Below are 18633 nucleotides of genomic sequence, written 5' to 3'. Positions count from 1 at the left end.
CACCCTCACAGGATAGAATGATGGACTCTTGAATATTCCCCATCTAAGTTTTAATAACTCAAAGCATTTTTAAATAACATTGTGCACCCAAGCATGTTTCATATTAAAAATTCTTTTAGAGTACTTGGCTAGTAACCCTAACGCCACTCATTCAAATGATAACTTTGTCCTTTAAAAGGTGCAAGAAATCCCTCACAGTTTGTATAACCATCATAAACTAGATAATAACAACCTATAAAAAAACTATTTATCATGGTTAAATTTTTCAAAAAAGTATGATCATAAAAATTAATTCAAATTCCTTCAATTCTGCACTTTACCATGAGGAAGTTTTAGTCAATGTCTCCTACTAATGGCAGCTCGAAGAACTAATCCATCAGTAATAGAACCTTTCCAATCAGGAGAACATAAACAAAATGCATATCATGTGTACAAACACCTAACATATTTGTTGCTATATCACATTTTCACATTCGATATCTAGGTTTATCAACTTTTGGAACCGTAATCATGATGTGGGTTTCATCTAAAACACCTAAACAGTTCTACATCACATGTATAAAACCTCGAGTTAGGATACTATTTTTAAATATAAATCAACTAAATTATGTATGAGCTATATATGGAACTCACTTCAATACCTTGAACCATTCCACCTTGGGTCTGTAGAATTAGCTATAATTAGCTCTGTCTTTTTAAATAGCACATTTTGTAACCGTGTGACAACATTTAAAAAATTGTGAAATGATCTACTAACGATTTCCCCAGAACTATTGAAGTGATGCTTGATAACTCGGTTTTTAAGGTGATGAGAAATTATATGTAAAAACATTGCTACTTGCTCATCAACAAGCATATTCTTTGATGACTTCAATCCTCTTAAAGTTTGTAACATCTCATATAGTTTAAAAAAAAGTAATTTTATTCATCCTAGCTTGTTCAATATAGGTCTCGTCGCTAGCATATACGAGTCTTTTCATGTAACACCCCAAACCCAGCCTAGACGTAATGGTTGTATCTGGCAATGTCACACGATAGTGTTTTTGAAACCTCGTTGTTATGTTGAAAACATTCTATTTTATTATCTTTAGTAAACCTCTGTTAGAACTTAGGAATTCGTCTTTATTCATTTAAAACATTTGTTTTGAAACATTCCTTGTTACAGAACCTTTAATAAAACAGTCTAAGTGATCATGCGTTTAGAAACTACTTAAACTTTTTGAAAACTGAATTTCCTATGACCAGCAGGAATAAATCCATAAAGAAAAATAAATAAATAAAAACCCAAAATTTAAAACCAAAGTCTCAGAGGGTCTTTAAATTACAACCCCAAATAATCAATAATAATTAAATCATAAAACGTAAATTGAAAACCTTAAAGTCCAAAAATTTCTGTGCTCACCGCTGAGTCTTTCGCCGCACCGATCCGTCTAAGTCTACAGATTACCGGTGCATATTAAAAAAAAGGGTGACTTTACATAAACTCAATGTGTAATCCCGCAGAAATAAACAAACAATTAGTATTCACAGTGCACAGTTAAATAGTCTTGGGCTTAAGCCCTTTTCAGTATCAGTGACAGTTTGGGCCTTATCCCATCTCAGTATTGTGTCAAAAATGCAGTAGGGCCTTAGCCCATCACAGTATCAGTAGCAGTAACAGCAAAATCTTACCCATCCAGCGTCTACACACCATCTCCGTCCAACCCTACACTCCATGTGGGGATATAATCAATCCACCCATCCCTACAGTCTAAGTAGTATCGAATGCGACACAAAACAGTAGTTTGCAGCTGAGGTGCCAGTAAATTAGGCTTAAAGCCTTTCAATACACTTCCTCTGAATGCAACATACAATGGATGATATGCTATTATGCAATTTTAGTACATATATTCAGTTCAGGTATTAACATGCTCAGTACATATATCATTCAGTCAATTTCACACATTTAGGGGTTTAAGTAGCGTTTATCGACCTTACAGTAGGTTCACAATCGACTTGGGCGACCTGTGGAATCTTAGAAACATTCTGGTAAAAATGGGCCCACACACCCGTATCTGCCCGTGTGGCCCACTCGACCCAAATTGGCCTTGGCTATGTGATACATTTTTAATGTAACCCATGCTAGCTAAATAGTCATATATGTTTTCACTATTTACTTATATGTTCATTCAAAGTTGTCTACTTGAGTCATTGTCCCTAAATTATTTATATCTTTAGCTACAGAATTCCAAATTAAGATCCGCTTGATGTTTTCGAAACTAAACTCAAATACCTTTCTAAAGTAAAATTTTTAGATTTTATAGTATATCAAATAAGTATAGTAAAATCTTCAAATCTATCCCGATTCTGCTGTTTGATAGCTTCAACCTTTCCTTATTAAAAAATATTTTTCTCTTAGTACGGAATTCGGATGATGTTTCTATTTGTTTCTCTCGAAAATAGACTCGTTAAGGATTTAAACATATAAATTTAAGCCCCTAATTTTTTTTACAATTTTTGATGATTTCTCCAAAGTCAGAACAGGGGAACCCGAACCCATTCTGACATTGTCTCACAAAATTTATTATATCTCATAACTTACAATTTCATTGCTTACATTGATTCTTCCATGAAAAACTAGACTCAATAAAATTTAATTTCGTATTTTTTTCAACCTCTAACTTAATTTCCATTATTTTTGATTTTTTTCAAAGTTAGACTACTGCTGCTGTCCAAAACTATTTTAGTGCAGAATGTTGATTTCCAAGTTTATAACACCCTTATTTCCTTTCTCTACAATTTTTCACATCATTTTCTCTTATTTCTCGACAGCAAGCAATTTTGACTTTTCACCAAATCCCATTTTCTGGGTTTCGGGTACACACCTGGTATCGTTTCTGATGCGTAAGCACTCCTAAGCCTCCAGAACCTAAAAATCGACCAACAAATCTCCAGATTAATCACTTAATTCATTTTTAATCAACCAATTTTGGAAGGAACTCGACTAAAATCCTAACAAAACCCTTACCTCACTTGAGCAACCACGACTTCACACAATCACAATGTCAATTCAAGAGCACCAGCCCCTTGATTAACTACTAAACACCAAAAAGGAATCCCCCTTTTAGAGATTAACCAAGAATGATTAACAATAGACAAAACAGTTACTTACCGAACACACGCAACCAACGATGAACAACCAAATCAATTGGAAAATAAAAAAAGAAATGGAAGGGGAAAAATAATGGAAATTTCAATAGCAACTAGGGGAAAGAATCGGCAGAGAAGGGAAAAAAGAAGAAGAAAGCGTCAGAGAAAGTTTGGGTAATTGGAGAGAAAACTGAAACTCTACTTTTTTCTGTAACAAAAAGATAATCAGATTATCTTCTGATAACCTCTCCCCCATTATCTCCTAAAATCAATCCCTATTAACCCACTAAAATGCAACTACTTAGAATTTTTCCCCAACACAACTCTTAGTCGAAATTGGAGCAAAAATACTATCTCCACGCCATCACAGAGAATTGAACACAGGACCTCCTTCATACCAACACTCCACTTATCCACCAAACCAGCAGGCCCAGTCTATTAATTATTTGCCAACTTTTACTTAAAAGCCTACTGACCAAAGATAGAACTTATTCATAAAAATACCAAAATTTGCCCAAGTTCTGGCTTGAACTTGGGACCTCTCACATACCTAAAACACTTAACCACTAAAGCAGATACACAGTTGTGTCACACCTTCGCAATAACAAAAATAAAAATTTTGGGGCGTTACAACTCTACCTCTCTAAAAGAAAATTTTGGCCTCGAAATTTACCTGATCAGAACAAATAAGGATACTGCTGACGCATCGCATCCTCAGGCTCCTATGTGGCCTCTTCAGTGCTATGATTACGCCATAGAACCTTCACCAAAGGAATAGACTTCCTCCTCAGAACCTTTACGTCACAATCCAGAATCTGGACAGGCTCCTCCTCAAAGGTCAAGTCTGGCTTAATCTCAATCTCCTCAACAGGGACAATATGAGTAGGATTAGAGCGGTAACGCCTCAACATAGAGACATGGAACACATCATGGATACAATCCAACGCCGGAGGTAGCTCCAACTGATAAGCAACTGGTTCCACTTGCTTCAGAATTCGGTAAGGTCCAACATACCTAGGGCTCAACTTGCCTTTACGAACAAACATCAGTACCTTCTTCCATAGTGAGACCTTGAGAAAAATGAAGTCCTCCACATAATACTCGATCTCATGCCTCTTCAAATCCACATAAGATTTCTGCCTATCAGAAGTTGCTTTCAAATGATCCTAATCAATCTAACCTTATCCTTTGTCTCAGAGACCAACTCAGGACCCAGAATACATCGCTCTCCCAAATTAGTCCAACATAAAGGAGTGCGACACTTACGACCGTACAGTCCCTCGTAAGGTGCCATCTGGATGCTAGACTGGAAGCTATTATTATTGGCAAACTCCGTTAATGGCAGATAATCCTCCCAACTGCCTCAGAAATCAATAGCACAGCTCCTCAACATATCCTCCAGTACCCGAATCACCCTCTCTGACTAACTATCGGTCTGAGGATGGAACGCAGTACTGACGCCCAACCTTGAACCCAGAGTCTCATATACCTTTTTCCAAAATCGAGACGTGAAATGAGGATCCCTATCAGAGATGATCGAAATCGGTATCCCATGCAGTCTCACTATCTCAGAAATATAGAGCTTCGCTAACTTCTGTAAAGAATAATTTGTCCTAACTGAGATGAAGTGTGCAGACTTAGTCAATCGATCCATGATGACCCACACTGAATCTTTCTTAGTGGGTGTTAAAGGCAACCCATAACGAAATCCATCGTTACTCGCTCCCACTTCCATAGCAGAATCTTAATCGACTGCAGTAATCCCGAAGGCAATTGATGCTCAGCCTTAACCTGCTGGCAAGTCAGGCATCTAGTCACAAAATACGTAACCTCTCACTTCAACCTTGGCCACCAATACAACTCTCAAAGATCTTGATACATCTTATTTCCACCAGAGTGTATAGCATAAGGGCTACTATACGCCTCTCTCAAAATAGACTGCCACAAGTCTGAATCATTTGGCATACATATATGGCCTCAGAAACACAACACACCCTCAGAGTTTAACCCAAAGTCCGTAGTGCTACCACTCTCAATCTATCGGAACCAAAGACTGAAAGACTTATCCTCTAGTTGTCTACCCTTAATCTGCTCAATCCAAGTTGGCTTGACTTGAAACTCAGGCAACAAACTCCTATCGTCGAACCAGCTAAGTCGAGCAAACACCGCTCTCAAACCAGTCATAGCCCTACGACTCAATGCATCAACCACCACATTGGCCTTGCCAGGATGATACTCAATGGTATAGTCGTAATCCTTAAGCAGCTCAACCCATCTTCGCTGCCTTAGATTTAGCTCCTTCTGAGTAAGGAGATACTTGAGGCTTTTGTGATCAGTGTAGATGATACACTTCTCACCATATAGATAATGCCTCCAGATTTTCAATGCAAAGACTACTGTGACCAACTCCAAATAGTGCGTTGGATAGTTCACCTCATGTGTCTTAAGCTGACGCGATGCATATGTAACCACCTTACCATCCTACATCAACACACATCCCAAACCGAAATGTGATGCATCACTATAAATCGTGAACTCCTTTCCAGGTTTAGGCTGTACCAAAACAGGAGCCTCAGTCAGTACAATCTTAAGCTTCTCAAAGCTCTCTTGCTGCGCATTAGTCCAGTCAAACGGTACACCTTTATGTAACAACTTAGTCAAGGGTGTTACGATTAGTGAAAATCCTTCCACAAACCGTCGGTAATAACCTGCAAGCCCCAAAAAGCTACGGATCTCAGACACATTCTTAGGCTACTTCCAATCTAATATAGCCTCAATTTTTTGAGAATCGACTCGAATCCCCTCAGCAGACACCACATGACCCAAAAATGTTACTTCACGTAACCAGAACTCGCACTTGCTAAACTTAGCATAGCCCTTGAATAAACCAATATGTCATCGATGAACACCACTACAAACCAATACATGTAGGGCTGAAACACTCGGTTAATTAGATCCATGAAAGCTGTCAGTGCATTAGTCAGTCCAAATGGCATCACTAGAAACTCGTAGTGACCATAACGAGTCCTAAATACTAACTTATGCATATCAGCCTCCTTAACCCTCAACTGATGATACCCAGAACGCAAGTCTATTTTGGAGAACACAGACGCTCTTCGAAACTGGTCAAACAAATCATCAATCCTCGGAAGTGGATACTTGTTCTTAATAGTCAACTTATTTAGTTGTCAGTAGTCAATACACATCCTCATGGATCCATCTTTTTTTCTTAACAAATAGTACCGATGCTCCCCACGGGGACACACTAGGGCAGATAAACCCAATGATCCAATAACTCCTGAATTTGAGCATTAAGCTCCGTAAGCTCCTTCGGTGCCATTCGGTAGGGAGCGATAGACACCGGAGCTATACCAGGGAAAAACTCAATCCCAAACTCCACTTTCTGATTCAGAGGTAAAGCCGATAGCTCTTCAGGAAAGACGTTCGAAAAATTCCTCACAATTCTGACGTCCTTTATAGTAGAGTCCCCAGAAGCGAAAACACTTACGTAGGCCGAACACGCCTCACATCCCTTGCGAAACAGTTTCTCTGCTACTAGTGCAGAGATCACGTTAGCCAAGTAATTTCGACGTTCCCCAATCACAAACACTTCATTACCCTCCTCAGTTCTCAATACGACCCTCTTAGTCTCATAATTGGAATGATGAAAATGTGCAAGTGTACACAATCGTAACAAGTAATAAACTGATAAGTAAATGTCAATTTATCGTACCCACAGGGACTGTAAAAAAGAATATTTATGAAATTAATGTTAAAACACTTTGGTGATGGAAAATATTTTGGTTTAAAGATGATTAAAAACTAAATGTTAAAAACTAAGTGAAAAAATAAAAAAAAAGTTCTAATGCACGGTTTCAAATAAGGTTTAATCAAAATGATATAATTGTGTTGGATTAATTACATTCCTTTAACTTAGAATTATTAAACTTTTGTTTATACTGCTACGAACAAATTCACGACAACTCGGTAATTTGCTAACTACTGCTTATATATACTTATTAAATTAATCAATCTTTTGAGCATTTTTCAATGTCAATCCAAGCGATTAATCAATCTTCACAAGCATATAAAAGATCAAGTGAGGTAATAGAGTATTTCTACCTTGAAATAATTTAATCACAATAATCTTGCAAGTTATGCAAGGCATATGTATCGCCAATACAATGCTAAAGTAACTTCAGCTACCTTAGAAGAATAAACATGCACTGATTAAGTATTGTGTTGACTAATTACAATTTCAATATGATTTAATAATTAATTCATTAGTTATCTAAAAATTAATATTGCAAGAATAACTTAGGCATGATTTTACTTAATCAAGCATCTTACCGAGGCCTATAACAGCATAAACACAATTTCAATAATTCAAGAAGGAAAAATATAATCAACCCAACACAGATTAAATTCAAGCTTGATTGATTAAAATAACCATTTCAATAGCATAAACATTCATAAACATGTTTTTCAAAACAACAGCAAAATTTAAAGAGACAAGAAACAAGAAGCAAATCTGGTGTTTCTTCGTGGCTTGACTGATTTTTCTGTTATTCTTTCTCCATTGTCCTCGACTATCAAGGTGGCTTATGAACACTTTAATTGATGCTCAACAATGGATGATGAGGACCTATTTCCCAAGAGAAGAAATCGACACTTGAACAAAAGGGAAAATGGAAAGGAAAAGTTGAGAGAAAGTGAGAGAGGAGAAGAGAGAATGAGAGTGTGAGGGATGAGTTGAATGATCAGCAAGGGGTGGCTTTTATAGCTGATTGTGGCTACTAAAAATAGAAAATTCCATCATCCAAAGAGACCCCCCTTGGCCGGCCACACACATGGAAAAGTTGAGAGATTCAACTTTGCTAAAAATAGCCGGGGTCAAATCCATAAAGCCACATTTTTTGGAGGGGTTTGAATGCAAGGTTTAAAGTTCTTCAAGGGATTCTTTGCAAGCTTATTTATTCAGCTAAAATGTTGATTTGCGCCAACATATGGACGGTTCTAGGCAGCCCAATTGGTGGCAAGTTCGGTTCACTAGATTCGGTTCAACCAATGCAGTTCAATTGGACTTTTTTTCCATAATTAATTAATAATAATTTATTTAGCCCAAATTAAATTGAGAATAAATTAAAATTAATTATATTATGAATTAACACACATTTTTGGATCATCTTAGGCTGGAAATAAATTTGCCTCGATGCATCAAATTACTTCTCGATTTTATTCTTCAAGCATTGTCTGCCAAGCCAATTTTCGCCCTTTTGTGCGAATCTGTCGAAAATAGTCAAAATTAATCAAAATTAACTATAAAATTAATTAAAATTCATCATATTCATATGTTTAACATAATTTAATTATTTTATAATATTTATTTATTTTTTGACAAGAATTTAACCGAAATATCATGATTTTAAGTTAAAAAGGGCATGTAAAAACACATAAATTTTCGTGTTTTCAATAGTCCAAACTGACACAATGCTTGACCAACCAGTCCATCCCTAATATCATAGTGAACTTCCCAAATGGAAGCTCCATCAAATCAGTCAGAAATAACGTCTAAAGGAACATTCCTGTACAATTTACTAACTTTAACAGATTGCCTCAACGGGCTCAGTATGGTCACCTCACTAGAAGTACTCTCCACCGAAATCCCTAGGTTTTTGGAAATAGAACAGGTAACATAGGAATGCGTAGATCCTATATCTATCAATGTAGTGTAAGGCACATCATAAATAAGAAACGTACTCGTGATGACATTTGGAGCATCTTTGTCCTCTCGGTAATGTGCAACATAAACTAAAGCAGGTTGTGTAACACCCCAAACTCGGCCTAGGAGTTATGGTCAAATCTGGCTGTATCACATTGAGTTGTTTAGCGTAAAACTTTTAAAACGTTATAAATTTTCCAAAATCTTATTTATTGCGAAAACGTGGTGTCCTTGAAGACAGTTACCTTTTGAAAACCTATCTTATTCTACAACTATACGTTTATATCAAACTAAATAAATAAAACCCCAATTTAAAGTTTATAACTTTAAAGAGGCCTTTTTACATAAAAATACCCAAATTTAGTTACTTATAAATCAAAAGCTAAAAACAAAAGTTGATGCGATTGTGTGGCCACCTCCGAGTCCCTCGTAGCACCGAATCAACTATGGCTGAGGACTACCTGCACAGTTAAGAGGAGAGAGTGAGTTTACGAAAACTCAGTGTGTAATCCCTTATCAAACATTCGGCATACAGAACAAATCAGTCTAGGCCAGAGCCTTTTAACAGTAACAGTATAGTATGGGCCTTAGCCCAATACAAAAACAATGTGGGCCTAAGCCCGATACAGCATCAGTATGGTGCAAGTATGCAAACCCATCCTACTCCAACCAACACACCACCCGTACCAACCCAACACACCATGTGGAGACAGAGTCGACCCACCCAACCCTCACACCAATATCACAGGATAGCTACTAGTAGTAATAATGCAGCAAGCTGCCAATAGTCAGAATGGCTAAGAGCCGTAAACAGGATAGCTATAAGTTATAAGCAGAATGGCTACAAGTCATACGTACAGTAATGTGATTAGCACAAAGCCATCAGTAACAGTGATATGATCGGCATATAGCCATCAGTAACGGTAACATGATCGGTACAAAGCCATTAGTGGCAGTGATATGATCTACACACAGCCATCAGTAACAGTGAAATAATCGGCACATAGTCATCGATAACGGTAATATGATCGGCATAAAGTCATCAGTAACGGTACTATGATTGGCACAAAGCCATCAGTAACGGTACTATGATTAACACAAAGCCATCAGTAGCATCGCAGCAAAGCTGCCAGCAATAGTATCGCAGCAAAGTTGCCAGTAATAGTATATGTGGCTATGCCACCAGTAACAGTGATTGTGGTAGAGCCACCAGTATAGTACTTCTTCCATAATAGTATCCCAACCCCATGCACTATGTCGTGTATGCAAAATGCTATGCTCAGAATCAGTCATTCAAATCACAAACACATCAATCATATTAAACACAGACAAATTAGTCATTTAACCACAGACAAAATAATCATTTAATCACGAGGGCAAAAATAGTCATTTACCCACCAGGGCATTATGGTCATTTTACCCTATAGGGGTATTACGGTCATTTTATCCTATAGGGGCATTACGGTCATTTTACCTAATAGAGGCATTACAGTAATTTTACCCTATAGGGGTATTACGGTCATTTTACCCTACAGGGATATTACGATCATTTTACCCTACAGGAGCATTACGGTCATTTTACCCTATAAGGGTATTACAGTTATTTTACCCTACAAGGGTATTACGGTCATTTTACCCTATAGGGGTATTTCGGTCATTTTACCCATCAAGGGTATTTTAGTCATTTTACCCATCAAGGGTATTTTGGTCATTTTACCCATTGAGGGTATTTCAGTCATTTTACCTATCGAGAGTATTTCGGTTATTTTACCCATCGATGGTATTTCAGTCATTTTACCCATCGAGGGTATTTCGATTATTTTACCCTTCAAAGGTATTTTGGTCCAGAGATCGACCTCTCGAAAGGTCTGCAGTCGCCTCGAGCGACTAAGGTAACGTAATTGGTCACAACCGTGTAAATGGGCCTAAGGCCCATTACTCAGCCCAAGTGGACCCACACGCTCGTGTGGCCTGTTCAGCCCAGATTTCACCACGGCTATGAGATCTACATAGCCCATTCTAGTATTCACCATAAATAGTGGGTTTCATCTGTGTGGGGCTAACAAGCCCATTGAGCCCACATGGCCCAACGTGGCCCAATACAGCCTAAGCCCATGAAAATGCTCATAGAGGCCTCCACAGTTTATCGCCCAAGACTCACAGGTTCGGCTTTCCACATGAGCAATCGCAGGCTCGTGTGGTGTCAAACGTCATGTTTCAGCTTTTCGGCTTTTACCATTCTACAGTTATAGTGGGGAGTTTACACACCTGATGCGATTTGCAGATTCCCTTCGATCCGAACACTCTTATTCTGCAAATCAATGATCATCGCACCCTTGATTCCCAGACAATGTGCCAATCATCCTCGACCACCACCAGTTAGGAACACCACCAGTTAGGAATGGAAGCAATGCAGGTTAAAGAAAGCGACGAATAACCTTGGAATCCTCGCCGATCTCTCCCATTCAGAACAAGGAACAAATGAGATGTGATATATAGCTCTCCACAACAACAACCTCCCCAAATCCCAATATTCTCTCCTCAAATCTCTCCAAATATCCCCTCCTAAATTCTCTTTATGACCAGTTTAAACTCCATTCAAACTCCCCCTTAGCTGTGTTTTAGTCTAACTCCACTACCTACCCAGCTCAAGCAGCAAAATAAATACTTCATTGCACACCCCAGGACTTGAAACGTAGACCTTACAGTTACACAACACGCCACCTTGCCACTTGACTACAAGCTCTTTTTTTATATAAAACAAACACTATTACTTATAAGGCCTATATACCAGTGTCCAGGTTCATTTAAGAGCAAAACTAAAAATTCTGCAAAAGCCAATACTTGAACCCAGGCTTCTCAAACACTCCTATACACACCCAAATCACTTAGCCATTAAAGCAAACAAGCAATGTGTGTCACTTCCTTGCGCAACTAAATATTTATGTGCAGTCTCCTAACTGTTCCATTGTTCAAAACCTATTTCTTCTAGGCCCAAAATTTGGGGCGTTACAGGTTTTCTCGCCTTAGTCTGTCTAGCACCTCTACTCGGTGCTCTTTTTCCACGATCCATCCCATTACCACCCGTAGCCTGACCATGGCCTTTAGATGGCTGCAGTGCAACCCTCTGTGGTTGTGCAGTACTAGTACCCTGAGCTTGCATCTGATCGGCCCTCAATGGACACTCCTTAATATGATGATCCAATAATCCACACCTCTGACACGCCCCAGTCCTTCTCCAACACTCGCCCTGATGGCGTCTACCACAGTCGACACATGGCTACAGTCCAGTAGCAGTAACAAGGGGCGTCCAATGCCCCGAATCCCTCTTGTTCTTACCTCTCTCTATCGCAATTTTGGCGCTCAACGCGCTTAACCTCCTCGGCAATCTTCGCCTCCTCAACTGGTGAAGAAAAATCACGCTCTCTCTGCGAAGCTATCAGGACTCCCAAATTATCTCTGAGGCCATCCTCAAAGCAGACACAACGTTCATACTCAGTCGCCACCATACCTCATGCATAGCTGCTCAGTTGCAGGAACTCGACCTCATACTCTGCCACTGATCGATCTCCCTATGTTAGATTCAGGAACTCCCTCCTACGGGCGTCCACATAACTAGCTCCCACATACTTCCCCTGGAAGGCAGTCTTAAAGAACTCCCAAGTCAAACGTTCGGGTTGAGTGCCCTCCTTAACAATAAGCCACCACTGATAAGCCTCATCACGCAGCAGCGAGACTGCACCCTTTAATTTCTACTCGGAGGTGCAATCCAGGTCATTCATGATCCTCTCCGTGGTCTCAATCCAGTACTTGGCCACATTAAGAGCGACCCCAATGACACCTCTGAAGAGCTCAGCTCCATTGAATCGGAGTCATTTTGTAACCAACTCACGGCCCCCAAATCCAGTATTAGGCCTAGCGACCCTCTCCAATATCCTCAACATAGCCCAAGACAATGTGTCGTCCCCAACTATGCGATTATGAGACTCAGTCTCAGTAACAGGTGACACTCGCGTCTTATTTGTGTCCAAATTTAGTATATTACCTAGGGAAGAGGACTCAGATCGAACCACGCCTCTACCTCGGCCTTGAGTACCACGTCCACGAATACCTCGTGCGCTCATGTCTATTTAGATTTATCTGTATTACGAATTTTTATGCATCAGTTTCAATTTCAGTATTTACTAGCAGATGTTTTATGTTAACAGTTTCAGTAATTCAGAGTGATTTTCATAAATCGCAGTCTCTATCAGTTTTGCTACAGTCTCAATATACACCATCTAGAGTGTTTTCACGGTATACTACCTACAGTAGTTTTAGAATATCATAACATATATCCGTTTCAGAATATCATAACATGTATCAGTTTCAGAGCACTTACAGGATCGGCGCCGGAGACTTGATGCACCACATACCCAGTAGAAACATTTCAAATCATTTAAAAACCAATTTTACAAATACCAAATTTAGAACCCATAATCCACAACCGAGTTTTGAAACTTGACTCTAATACCACTAAATGTAACACCCTAAACCCAGCCTAGACATTATGGTCATATCTGGCAATGTCACATGATAGTGTTTTTGAAACCTTGTTGTTACGTTGAAAACATTCCATGTTATTATCTTTAGTAAAGCTTTGTTAGAACTTAGGAAGTCATCTTTATTCATTTAAAACATTTGTTTTGAAACATCCCTCGTTCCGGAAGCTTTAATAAAATAGTCTAAGTGATCATGCGTTTAGAAACTACTTTAACTTTTTGAAAACCGAATTTCCGACGACCAGCAAGTATAAATCCATAAAGTAAAATAAATAAATAAAAACCCAAAATTTAAAACCAAAGTCCCAAAGGGTCCTTAAATTACAACACCAAATGATCAATAATAATTAAGGCTCCGTTTGTTTGCCAGTAAAATGTTTTCCAAAAAATGATTTCTGGAAAATGATTTACTTTTCTGGAAATGATTTACTTTTCTGGTGTTTGGATGAATCTGTGTAAAATATTTTCTGTTATTTGGCAGATTTCTTGAATATATTTTCTGAATTTTTTTACATATATTAATAAATTTATATTTTAAAATTTTTTTACATATATTGCAATGATTTATTTGTAAATAAATAAATCAAATTAAATATATAATAATACTCAATTATTAAGCTAGAATATTAACTGTCATAAATTGAAAACAACCAAAGTCTATTCACTCTTTTTCAGATAAACGTCAAACACAAATACTTTAAGAAGAAAAAGAGAAACCCCTATAACATAGGTTTTCCTTGTATACATAATGGAAGTTTATTAGCTTAATATTGATGACCACAAAAATTTTATTGTTCATCAATTTAATTTAATAGAGAAATTATTTTTTCTCAGACAAATGTATAATTTGAAGACATTGAAACTAGGAGCTCAAGTCAAAGCCCAAAGCCTTTTATACAACCAGTGACAAGGAACCAATTAATATCCTAAGAAAGCTGTTCCATATTGGTACAGGCTTCGACTTCATGCCATGTTTATCTGTCATGTATCATGCTGCTTGTTTTGGATTAGTTAAACTAATCAATGCTTTCTAGATTAAACATCACCATATCTTCAAGCCCTAACCAGAAATCGCTTTGAGGAAGACATTGGAGACTCCTGATTGCAATATCAGCTTTTTCTTTTGCCAACTCTTGTGCCCTTTCGATTCCCCCGAATTGTTTTACTAGTTTGATTGCTTCGTCAAGGGAACCAGTCTTGCAGAACTCGGATTCAATGATATCTCTAAGTTTTGGCTCCTTTTTGAGTGCAAAAATTATAGGTGTTGTGAGGTTGCCTTTTGCTAGATCAGTCCTAGCTCGTTTCCCCAGCTGCTCTGCTGATTGTGTAAAATCCAATATGTCATCAACAAATTGGAATGATAGGCCAAGATTCTTTCCATATTCATACATTTGCTCTGTTACACTACGATTAGCTCCACTGAAAATGGCGACTCCCTTGGTACTAGCTGCAATCAATGAAGCTGTTTTGTAATAACTCTTTAGCAAATAGTCCTCAAGTTTGGCATCACAAGTTTACATTTTTTCTTTTTTCGTTAAGAAACGACACAAGTTTACATTTTCCGTGAAGCATGTCCCATGTAATCCTCATAACACGTGATTTTATAGCTTGTTTTAGATGTCCCTCAATTTAACTTGCATCACTAACATGAAGTAGAAAGTAGCTAGCGGACATCAAATCTCAAGCAAAAAAATTAAAAAAAATGGTTCTAACTAGAGAAACTCTAAAAATCAGAAAAATGGTGACCATTATTATTCACATGAAGACCTAAGATAACAAATTGCATAATTGATAGCAAGAGTTTCAGTCAAAAGTTCCACACGGTGAACAAATTATCATAAACAAAGCTGGCCTGTTACTCAAAAGCTATTCTCGTTTCTTTCTTTCATCTTGTATCCCCAAGTATCAGGACTCATCTCCATAGTTTCATCTTATTCTAATTTAAGGAAATCAAGTTATCTAAATACAACTGAGATAAAATAAACCAGCCAGCAGAGATGGGTAAGCATGTTACAATAATAGAATATGTTTGCAAATGGGCAGAATTAACTGTTGAAAAAGGATTGATAGATTCAATCCCAATGAACATCTTCCACAGAGATATATTTGGTAGTTATCCTCAAAAAGGAAAAAGCCAAAAACCAAAGACCTAAAGATTAAGTTCTAATACGAGTCCTCTACATGTTAAGATAGATATAAAAAATACATGGACTTGAGTAGAAACCTAACAAAAGCGTGGAATAGCACAAAAAAAACACAACAACAACATGGAAACATTTTATCAACCACTCAACAACAATGAAGAGCATCAAAGAATGATCTCAAGCTAGAAAACAACTTGACTTAGACAAACTATGATCTACAAAATTGTGAATAAGCTCAACAAAAATCAGAACTCTTAGTAGAGATAACCTCCATTTCACAAGATTCAGCTTTTGCCTGGTTTTTCTACTTCTCCAGCAGATAGTCATCCGAAAGTTTACGCAATTTGTACAATGTTTCATGACTTAGAGCATCAATATCGATCTAAATCTCATCTTCACCCATTTGACCATCACTAGAACTCTGCTCTTTAAGAAAGTCAACAATGTTTTCAGGAAATTCTCTCAACAAAGACTCTAATTCTGTGCTCAAATTATGCTTCTCCCGATCGGTCATGATCTATCTGATGGGCTCTGGCTTGACCATAACATCTTTTTGGTTAACTTTTTTCTTTTTCAAAGGTAAAACATTACTATTCGTTTCACCTTCTATAGGTGCAGTTGCTGTTTAAGGCACAACATCAACATTTTTCGTTACAGGCAACAAAGAAACAAAGAAAGGCAACAAATTTTAGGCATAAAATCAGTTAAAAGTGTGGACAAGTAAAGAACAAGAAGAAAAAAAAGAGCTTTATGCCATACCTTAAGCCAAGACCCAGTGAAGAATTCATGGTAGATTTGCCTGAGAAAGAGAGAAAGAGAGGAAACGAAATATAATATGCTGAGAAGAGAAGATATGCAACGGACTTTTACCTAGAAGAGAAGATGAAGCATTGAAGAAGGAAAAAGAATGAAGAACGGAAGAAGGAAAAGGAGCCTTACCTGGATGAAGGAGGAACCAGAAAATGTCTTACAGAAATGAAATCCGTAAGACATTTTCCCCTAAAACTCATTCATTTTACCCGTGTCTTGGAAAATATTTTCCAAATGTAAAATGTTTTCAATCAAACAAGCACTTGAAAATCAAGAAAACATTTTCCGAAAAATGTTTTCCTGCAAACAAACAAACCCTAAATCATAAAACGTAAATTGAAAACCATGAAGTCTAAAAATTTATGTGGTCACCGCTGAGTCTTCAGCCGCACTGATCCGTATAATTCTGGGGATTACTTGTGCACATTAAACAAAAAGGGTGAGTTTACGTAAACTCAGTGTGTAATCCCGTAGAAACAAACAAACAATCAGTATTCACAGTACCAGTTGAACAATCTTGGGCCTAAGCCCTTTTTAGTATCAGTGATAGTTTGGGCTTTAGCCCATCTCAGTACAATGTCAAAAATGCAGTAGGGCCCAGCCCATCACAGTATCAGTAGTAGTAACAGTTATGCAGTAGCAAAATCCTACCCATCCAGCCTCTGCACACCATCTCTGTCCAACCAAACACTCCATGTGGGGATATAATCAACCCACCCATCCCTACACTTCAAGTAGTATCGAATGCGGCACAAAACAATAGTTTGTAACTGAGCTATCAGTAAATTAGGCTTAAAGCCTTTCAGTACACTTCCTCCGAATAACAACCCCCAACCCAATGCAATGCAGCATACAATGGATGATATGCTATTATGCAATTTCAGTACATATATTCGGTTCAGATATTAACATGCTCAATACAGATATCATTCAGTCAATTTCACACATTTAAGGGTTTAAGTAGCGCTTACCGACCTTACAGTAGGTTCACAGTTGACTTGGGCAACCCATGCAACCTTAGATACATTCCGGTAAAAATAGGCCCACACGCCCGTGTTGCCCACTCGGCCAAATTGGCCTTGTCTGTGTGATCCATTTTTAATGTAACCCATGCTAGCTAAATATTCATATATGTTTTCACTATTTACTTATATGTTCATTTCAAGTTGTCTACTTGAGTCATTGTCTCTAAATTATTTATATATTGAGCTACAAAATTCCAAATTAAGATCTGCTTGATGTTTTCGAAACTAGACTCAAATACATTACTACCATAAAATTTTCAGATTTTATAGTTTATCAAATAAGTACAATAAAATCTTCAAATCTATCCCGATTCAGCTATTTGGCAGCTTCAACCTTTCCTTACTAAAAATTATTTATCTCTTAGTACGGAATTCAGATGATGTTTCTGTTTGTTTCTCTTGAAATTAGACTCATTAAGGATTTAAACATATAAATTTAAGCCTTTAATTAATTTTTTAAAATTTTTGACGATTTATCCAAAGTCAGAATAGGGGAACCCGAACCCATTCTGACCTTGTCTCACAAAATTCATTATATCTTATAACTTACAATTTCATTGCTTACAATGTTTCTTCCATGAAAAACTAGACTCAATAAAATTTATTTTTATTTTTTATTCAACCTCTAACTCAATCTCAAATATTTTTGATGAATTTTCAAAGTTAAACTACTGCTGTTGTCCAAAACTATTTTAGTGTAAAATGATGATTTCCAAAGTTTATAACACCCTTATTTCCTTTCTCTACAAATTTTCACATTATTTTCTCTTATTTCTCTTATTTCTTGACAATAAGAAATTTTAGCTTTTCGCCAAATCCCATTTTTTGCGTTTTGGGTACACACCTGGTATCGTTTCTGATGTGTAAGCACTCTTAAGCCTCCAACACCTAAAATTCAACCAACAAATCTCTAGATTAATCACTTAATTCATTTTTAATCAAATAATTTTGGAAGGAACTCAACTAAAAACCTAACAAAACCCTTACCTCGCTTGAGTAACCATGACTTCGCACAACCACAGCGTCAATTCAAATCCACCAGCCCCTTGATTAACTCCTAAACTCCAAAAAGGAATCCCCCTTTCAGAGATTAACTAAGAACGATTAACAATAGACAAAACCATTACTTACCAAACACACGCAACCAACGATGAACAACCAAATCAATTGGAAAATAAAGAAAGAAACGGAAGGGAAAAATAATAAAAATTTTGGCATCAACTAAGGGAAAGAATCGGTAGAGGAAGGAAAAAAGAAGAAGA

General features: G+C 37.4%; 1 protein-coding gene across 1 annotated transcript; it reads right to left on the bottom strand.

Annotated features, from left to right (window-relative positions):
- Positions 1-14408: 14408 nt before the first annotated feature.
- On the bottom strand, positions 14409-16050 carry LOC107915414 (solanesyl diphosphate synthase 1, chloroplastic-like). Its single transcript, XM_016844576.1, has 2 exons — positions 15936-16050; positions 14409-14839 (listed from the first exon to the last, which is right to left on the bottom strand). The coding sequence occupies exons 1-2, from the start codon at positions 16048-16050 to the stop codon at positions 14409-14411; spliced, it is 546 nt and encodes a 181-aa protein (XP_016700065.1).
- Positions 16051-18633: the final 2583 nt, after the last annotated feature.

This window comes from Gossypium hirsutum, chromosome D10 (genome assembly GCF_007990345.1).
Source record: "Gossypium hirsutum isolate 1008001.06 chromosome D10, Gossypium_hirsutum_v2.1, whole genome shotgun sequence".
NCBI classification, from domain to species: Eukaryota; Viridiplantae; Streptophyta; class Magnoliopsida; order Malvales; family Malvaceae; genus Gossypium; species Gossypium hirsutum.
This window is presented reverse-complemented; position numbering and strand designations above follow the sequence as displayed.

What these genes read in the sequence shown, in the direction of transcription:
- LOC107915414 (XM_016844576.1), bottom strand. Translation starts at nt 16,050, where the DNA reads ATGACCGATCGGGAGAAGCATAATTTGAGCACAGAATTAGAGTCTTTG. An exon ending in TTCTAGTGATGGTCAAATGG is followed by an intron (nt 14,840 to 15,935) that starts GTGAAGATGAGA and finishes CATTGATTGCAG; the next exon opens with CTAGTACCAAGGGAGTCGCC.